General features: G+C 36.4%; 2 protein-coding genes across 2 annotated transcripts; one reads left to right on the forward strand and one right to left on the reverse strand.

Moving 5' to 3' along the window:
- Nucleotides 1-228: 228 nt before the first annotated feature.
- Nucleotides 229-2116, forward strand: LOC132165819 (uncharacterized). The gene is made up of 3 exons (XM_059576505.2): nucleotides 229-391; nucleotides 1516-1708; nucleotides 1823-2116. Exons 2-3 carry the CDS (start codon nucleotides 1526-1528, stop codon nucleotides 1913-1915), a joined length of 276 nt encoding a protein of 91 aa, XP_059432488.1. The 5' UTR covers nucleotides 229-391; nucleotides 1516-1525; the 3' UTR covers nucleotides 1916-2116.
- A 3728-nt stretch (nucleotides 2117-5844) lies between these two features.
- On the reverse strand, nucleotides 5845-7314 carry LOC132167122 (protein RADIALIS-like 2). Its single transcript, XM_059578021.2, has 2 exons — nucleotides 6809-7314; nucleotides 5845-6084 (listed from the first exon to the last, which is right to left on the reverse strand). The coding sequence occupies exons 1-2, from the start codon at nucleotides 7066-7068 to the stop codon at nucleotides 6060-6062; spliced, it is 285 nt and encodes a 94-aa protein (XP_059434004.1). The 5' UTR covers nucleotides 7069-7314; the 3' UTR covers nucleotides 5845-6059.
- Between the last annotated feature and the right edge of the window lie 541 nt (nucleotides 7315-7855).

Genomic DNA, 7855 nt, shown 5'->3' on the forward strand with positions numbered 1-7855 from the left:
CTTGCTTTCCAAGCAAAAGAGCAGTGATTAGATGGTTTGCCCCTAGTAAAACTTAGATGACAAGTCAGAAATACGTTGACCCATTGAATGAAAAGTCAAAGTTCCTACCTTTAATTATGCTTTTAGCCAATACCTCATCGACACGTTCAAAGCTCACCAGCCCTTCGCTGAAAAGTCTCATTTCCAAGTAAAACCTTAACCGCCACCGCTGTTACTAAAACCTCGGCCGTCTGTCGACTCTCTCTCTCGCTTTCTCGTTGCAAGCGGCGAGCCGTCGTCTCTCTCTCTCTCTCTCGTCTCCCGTCGTGTCCGGTGGCTTAACTTCATCGTCGTCTCCCTCGCTTTCTCGTTGCAAGCGGCAAGCCGTCGTATCTTTCTCTCGTCTTTTCAGGTACAGATTTTTCGAGTTACTTCATTTTCTTTGATTTTTATTTTTTGAACTAATTGAGGGTTTAGATTTTGATTCTTTGATTTTGAACACTTGATTCTTTGATTTTGCATTTATTTTCGAGTTTGTTTATATTATTAGGATTTAGGAATACTTAGGAATGAAAATGATAGATTTTTAGTTTTTTACGCAACCTTGATCTGATTTACGCTACTTGATTTTTCCTGCAAATAAATTTTCTTCTTTTGGATAAGCATTTGCTAATTGCTGTAATTATTCTTGAAATTTGTATTGCTGTTGGGTCATTGTTTTTCTTCTCTGTTTGTGTCAGGTTTTGGTTGTTTAGGACCTTTAGGTATGATGTATATGCTGGGTGCATGGGGTGCATTCATTGGCTTTTTTTTTTTTTCTTCAGAAGATTGATTGTTGTTTGATTAAGTTTTTTGCATCTTATATTCTTATTAACCGCATACCGATTTAACCGACAATTTCGATTAACAGATCGAAAATGACTTTTTCGAACTGAACCGATACCCACCCCTAGCTGTACTGGTACTAGGAACATGTGGGTTATAAGTTACAGACCATTGGTGTCCTATCTCAACTTAAAAAAACTTCAAACAAACGGACTGAAAAAGGAAAAAAAAGAAAACTGTAACTTATAAAAAGGAGCATTTTCGGCAGTTTATGTTAAAAAATACATGTAGGTATTGACAGTAATGGAGTTGTAGTTAGAGGGAATCGAGCGTCACTTTTTAAAGTTTGATGATCTAAGTGCCTAATGGGCGTAAGTTTAGGGGGCTAAGTGTATTTTCCTCGAAATTTAGCCTGTATGCGCATAGCAGGATGACTTATTTGTATGTAAAGCGGTTCTGTTTTCACAACTTGATTTTCATGCAGTGTGTATTATTGAGATTATTCTGAATTATGGAGTGATATTTTGGTGAGTGGATTTGCAAGGTTTTCTGTGCTGTTTTTAAATTTGAATGACTAAAAAGAATCAGGTGGCTTGACATGGCTTTGATGGAGTTTCAAGTGATGGATAGTTAGTAAGCACAGCTGCTGATTTCATCTCATCAGACTCTTTTACTAAGCTTAATGCTCATACGGAGTAACTTCTGTATCAGGTAACTAAGGATGGAAGCACAAAAAAGTGAAAAACAGTCTTCACCTGCTGCTGCAACCCCACCAATGGCTTCATGTCGAAAGAAGAAGAATGAGGAAGCCACATTCTTGGAGGATTTGAAGGAGCACATTGATGAGTTTGTGCATGCATCTATGGATGAACACAAAACTTGCTTCAAGAAGACTATACAGAAGGTGCTTCCATCTTTTAACTTCTATGCTACTTCTTCTATTCCACAAGCTTATGTTTTTTCATTGCCTTGCCTTTTTGTACTTGTTACTGATTGTGTAGCTCAAATTCAATTTCAGATGTTTGGAATGTCAAAGATTGTTGCAGAAAGGAGTTCAGAATCTAAGGGAGTTGAAAGCTCTCTGCCCCTCCAAACAACAGTGTCAGACTAGAATGTCTCCCCTTCTTTGGTGACAGCTTTATATCTAGTTTTAGACCATGATTTTCTCCATGGATAATAATACTAGGCTATGTTTCTTGTTAGAATTTTGACTTGGGTAAACTAATCCTGCTTGGATGTTAAATATGAGTAAGTTTCTTTGACTATCCCAAATTGGATTTCAGATGAATGGATTTCATCATTCATAGGTCTATGTCAATGTGTGTTTTGCAGCTTTGCATAGTAGATAAGTTTGTGGTCTGAGTCATGTGGGGATTGCCTTAGTTATAGGTGATGATCAATTAGGTCATGGTTCATATGACAGCATGCCCCGTTGTTGGAAAGCCATGAAACCTCTTAGTTGTGACCTGTTGGTGGCTCAACAATTAGGAGGTACTAGGTAGGAAGCCGGACTCTGTCGGATGGGCTTGGAGTCGAACTCTACTGAGGTGGATTGGGATTAGTCCAATTTGAATCCGGTCTGCTATATATTTTTTTTTGAACAAATTCTTCTTTTATTGATAATATGAGAAAAGATCAAAAAAGATCACAGTGGGGAAAGTGATCTCCCGACTGACTGACAATACCATTGATGCTGGGTGGAATTTGTCCCATCCAAGTTTTATCTATGACATGGTTGGTAGCCTCTTTTGCTAACCCGTGGGTAGCATATTGGCATCCCGCATTACATGAGTAAAACTAGAAGTCTGAAAGTGGCACAAGCCTGTTTGAATCCCTTCCACAAAGTGTCCATAGCAGTTGTTGTTTGGCATATTTGAGTTTACTGCTTTCACAATTTGCAGCACATCTTCAAGAATAATGTTTGTAAAGCCCATCTCCTGGCTGAAAATCATAGCGTAGAGTGCTGCTTGTGCTAATTCGGCCATGACAGGTTCTGCTACGCTAGTGTGCGTGGTGCTTCAAGCTGCCATCACCCAGCCAGAACCATCACGGGCTATCATCCCCAGACCTATACATCCATGTTTCTTGTCCACCGCTGCATCGTAGTTGATCTTAATCCTATTATAGGGTGGCGGCTTCCATTGAACAGTTTGTTTTACCTGAGAATGCCCCCTCTCCTCATAATCATGTGAGTTTTGTCTTTGGAAGTCACTAAGGAGTCCCTAGTTTCACGGAGCACTTGATTAGGATGGGAAAAAACACCCCCATGTACCACAGCATTTCTTCTAAACCAATATAAGACTGCTAAGAAGTTGGCAAGATCCAGTACTTCAAGTCTTCAATTTTCAAATGATAACTTATTTTTAACAAGATTATCGGTCTACCATGTGCAAACTTTGTCGGGCTTCTTGTGGCTACTGTTTTTTTAGGATGAGAATGTAAACAGAAAACACAAAGGAACCAAAGCAAATACAAGAAGAAAATAAAACCCATGCCTCTACAAAAAATAGGCCAACAAAAACTATCAAGGAGTGTCTTTCTCACTATTCAAAGGAAGATTCAGTAGGGAGAGAAAGAGGAACATGTCTTGAGACTGCTTGTCCAAGTACTATCTACAGATGACGGTTCAATTCTCTTGCTCCCCAATGCTCCGGTAACTACCTTTCAGGAGTTGATTTGCTTATGAGGGCAATTATTTGCCGAATTCGGTACTCTAATTTTTACTATAACCCCATATAAGCTTCCGTGGCAATTCATATTTTATGGAAACAAGTGTTATTTGGACTATTATGTGATAGTTTGCAATTTAGTAACTGATATGATAAGTATAATGTAAACTGACTAGTCGGTTTATAAATGTGTTAAGTGACATGTGAGCTCTCACGTGAGAGTCCATATTTTAGTGGCTGACATAGTAAGTATCACATGGACTATCATGTCAATTCGTAAAAGAGTGATAATAAAAGTTGTAATATTTTTAGCATTACAATTCGCTTGGCTTTCTTTGTGTATTTTAACATATTATCCCAATTAGGCTTCATTTTTTTATTTTTTATTTTATTCTTTTTGTGATGGACCCAAGGCTTCATCCGATTCTTTGTGTACTTTAACATATGACCCCAATTAGGCTTTATATATGTATAACTCCCTTAAATTATCACTTCAATGATAATCTACTTCTAAAACTATCATGACAATTTACCCTCTAATACTAGCAAAATGACAAAATTACCCCTATATAATTTTTAATAAGACAAAAATACTCTTAAAATTTGAAAAAAAAATTAAATTTTAGTATTTTTGTCTTTATTTTAGTAAGAGTAATTTCGTTATTTTGTTAAAATTAGAGATACATTGTCATTGTTTTGATAGTTTTGAGAATAAATTATCACAATTGATAATTTAAAAGGTAGATTATCATTGAAATGGTAATTTAAAAGGGTTAAGTGTACTTAACCTATAAACTTATCTCTTTTCCTTCTTTTATGTTTTTGGAGGTAGGTGGAAGATATTTTGAGGTTTCCTTACCTGTATTTATTTATATTTATTACCAATTGGCTGCCTTGAATATGAGTCCTCAATGCCACATGCATCTCGTATACAGAGGGAGGTTGTTGAACAACCAACCTAATTAAGTAATTATCAAGTAACCACGATTGGCTTCGGCCCACTTAATCTTAAGCCGGCCAAATCATCGTACCGCATTAAGCTTAAATTTGTTGACTTTTTGGGTTGAATACATGGAAACTTATATCAAGATGCACTTTTCTTTTTTCTTTTCACCACCAAGGATCCAAAGCTTCTACGAATTGCAAGGTTTTTATTTTCTTGGTGTAAGTCGTTGCCTTTGCCTATACGAGAGGACATGGTGGACAATATATATATATATCAACTCGATCTACTAGCTAGTAGTCTAATACTAGCCATTAAGAGTGAGAGTTGGAGTAAAAAAAAATTTATTATGATATCACGTTAAATTCAATATCGATTCCTAATAATTTGTTGTCAAAATTGCTAACAATTTAAATGACAAAATTGTTGAAATTTTTATTTTATTAAATCATCGCTTATCTCAAAAGTTTCGTTAATCATTCTCTCTAAACACATTATGGGTGTGAAACTTTTTGTAGTTTGCTAGAGAATTGTTTCCGTTCCTGATCGTATTGAATATAAAGAGAGCCGAAAAAAGAAAAAAAAATGAAATGTAAAAAGAATAATAATAAAAAAAAAAAAATTGGATGAAACTCTATGTGATGTATCAAAGATTTTTTCCACAAGGAAATGAAGAAAGTATATACTTTTCATGATCCAAGAATATCTTAATTAAATTAGATAAAAATAAAAAAAAAATCTTAATTAACCAATTTAGTAAGGAAAATGATAAGAATACTATAATTTTTACTATAACGTTCCGTACAAATTGATGTGAATAATTAAAAGTCAGTTAGTAATTAATTATATTGACAAGTCATTGTACTAATTATAAATTACTACATCAATTTGTAAAAAGAAAAAAAAATATATAATAAAAGATGTAATATTCTTAGCATCACTTTATCACAAAAAATAATTGGAGGTGGTGTACGTTTCTTTTGCCATGCGGAAGAATTTGATCACGCGAAACGTCGTCGAGTCATCGAAACGTTAATCGGCCAAAGAATTTAAAGGACTTTTTTAAAGCAATAATTCCCGCCTCTTCGGTCTTCACTGCCCCCGTTCTCTTGTTGTGTCCCTCATTCTCTCCCCCTCTCTTCAACCTGCTTCGCGTTGATTCAATTCAGGAGAATTCTAAAGCCAATCACTGATCTCCAAGGGCCGACGAGGTCAGAAATTTTCAAATCTCAAACTCTGATCTAGATTGCTTTTTAGTTTCTTTCTTTCTTTCTTTCTTTCAATTTAATGACATATTTGGATTATATTTTCTGCTATAATGAATTGGTCAAGATTCAAGAGGTCTTGCTAGGATTAGGAATAGGATCCTGTTCATTTTGAGTGAAATGGAAAGGAGATTTCTCAGATCTATTGAATAAAATACGTGCTATTATTTTTATTTATATATATTTTTCATTGCACTGCACTGCACTGATATAATTACGGTGGAATAGGAACTACAATAGGTGATAAACTAGAACTGAAGGACATGAAACTGAAATTACAATCACTCATTCGTGATCCATTTGCAATTACAAGAAAGTCAAATATTAGCAAGAGCAGCGCCATTTATTCTTTATTGTTGCTGCCATGGCGGTTGTTTTTCAGTGGAGCCTCAGGTTTCTCATCCTGCAAATAAGAGGAAAATTCCACAAAAACTAGGCTTAACAAAAAGAAAAACTCTTTTTTGGTGGGAAGGGCGGGGTTTAATTTACGTGTCATGTTGTTGAGAGCAGAGTGCACAGAGTTTATGAAACAAACATTTAAGGCACGTGGATAGTAGTAGTAGAAGGCACCTTGTCCACGAGTGCAGCTAGAGTATATGAGCCATGCATGTTTAATATGTCTTTATAGATTTAATATTTGATTTGAATATATGCGGATTCCGTGTAAACGTGGACAAGATATTGTCCATTGACTGAGCAATTTGGAAATACTTGCTTTGGGTGGTCAAAGAAAGCAATTTTGCCTTTGAAAAGCAAGGAAAGTGATGATTTTGATCCGCCAACAGAGAAAAATATTTTTTTTTTGGGTCCATGATAAAGTTTTATTATAATTTCCATACAAACTCACATGTGATTATAAAAAATTACTATCATATCGATTTGTAAGAAAAACTTCTAACAAAAGTGGTGGCACTCACCCATGAAATGATACTTTCAAGACATTTTTTAACAAGAAGTGATAAGAGAATCCAAATAAAAGTTAAGAGGTAGTGTTATTATCTTCTGCTTGGTTACTTGTTAAGGATTTTAGACGATGAATTTGCATTGGGAAAAGAAATATTATAGAATAAGGTAGGAATATATATATATATATAGAAGGAAGGGGTTGAAGTATATATATATAGTACCTCTTGTCCTCATCATTTCCCTGAGTTGGCTTGTATTTGGGGAAGGGCACGCGGCCAGCCTCAATACGCTTGACATCCTCCACGAGTTCTTCATAGCGCCTCTTCACCTCTTCAGGAGTTTTCCCACCAACGGCTTTGGCGACATTGTACCAACGGTCGGGGGTGTCCTTATCATACACAGCCAGAGCCCTCTCAAAGGCCTTGTTGTCCTTGGCAGTCCACGTGTCAGAGCTGTGGGAGGACATGGAACTGGATGCCATTGCTTAGGAGGGTGAAGCTTAGAGTGAGTGCAAGAAATGAGAGAGGTTTGAAGAGATAGATAGTCAAGGGAGAAGACTCAAGTCAAGGGGATTTTTCTATGTGCAAAGAGGTGGCAATGCACCTTCTCTTTATAAGCAGGAGTGGAGGGGGGTGAGGTGGGGTAGCGCCAGTTGGCGTAGAAATCTTGCAAAATTCTAGTCGAATTTTTTGTGATTTGTCTCCTTAGATACCACAAAAATGAAGCAGGACAAAGCAGACCAACAATGTGGGAGAATCAGTATCTCAACAAGTTTATTTATTTATTTATTTTTTGTAAGTAATTGGCCCAAGGGGAGAGGATGCTAGGGGAGATTCGAATATCTCTACAAGTTAAATAAAAATAAGCATGTAGATCATATACACGAAAACACATTATCTGAAAATAGTAGAACCTATAAACACCAGAAAAGCCTTTTCATGTTTTGCTAGTAAACTAGGCTTAGCAAAATCCACGTGGGTTGGTTTGTGGGACTGTGGAAGTCACCTAACTTCTGGACAATTAGGTAAATTTTTTGGGTCATAGGGTAGGCCCAAGCTCAAACCCCAATCAATCCAATGACCGTACCAAGGCTATCACGTGTTCACCAAAATCCATTTTGTTTCCTGTTCGAGGGAGATCTGCTGCAAATAAAGCTTTCTGGGTTTCTCTTCATTACTGAGTAACATTCCAAGCACTCTAGCTGGCCAGATGAGTCCGTACAATGATTATATCGTTTTTTTTTTTTTTTTTTTCCTCTGCGGACAGGC

This window comes from Corylus avellana, chromosome 2 (assembly GCF_965113065.1).
Source record: "Corylus avellana chromosome 2, dhCorAvel1.hap1.2, whole genome shotgun sequence".
Lineage (NCBI taxonomy): Eukaryota > Viridiplantae > Streptophyta > Magnoliopsida > Fagales > Betulaceae > Corylus > Corylus avellana.

Excerpts from the sequence above, each read along its gene's own strand:
- LOC132165819 (XM_059576505.2), top strand. The coding sequence starts at position 1,526 with ATGGAAGCACAAAAAAGTGAAAAACAGTCTTCACCTGCTGCTGCAACC. Across the intron at positions 1,709-1,822 it reads TCAAGAAGACTATACAGAAG|ATGTTTGGAATGTCAAAGAT; the intron begins GTGCTTCCATCT and ends ATTCAATTTCAG.
- LOC132167122 (XM_059578021.2), bottom strand. The coding sequence starts at position 7,068 with ATGGCATCCAGTTCCATGTCCTCCCACAGCTCTGACACGTGGACTGCC. Across the intron at positions 6,085-6,808 it reads GGAAATGATGAGGACAAGAG|GATGAGAAACCTGAGGCTCC; the intron begins GTACTATATATA and ends TCTTATTTGCAG.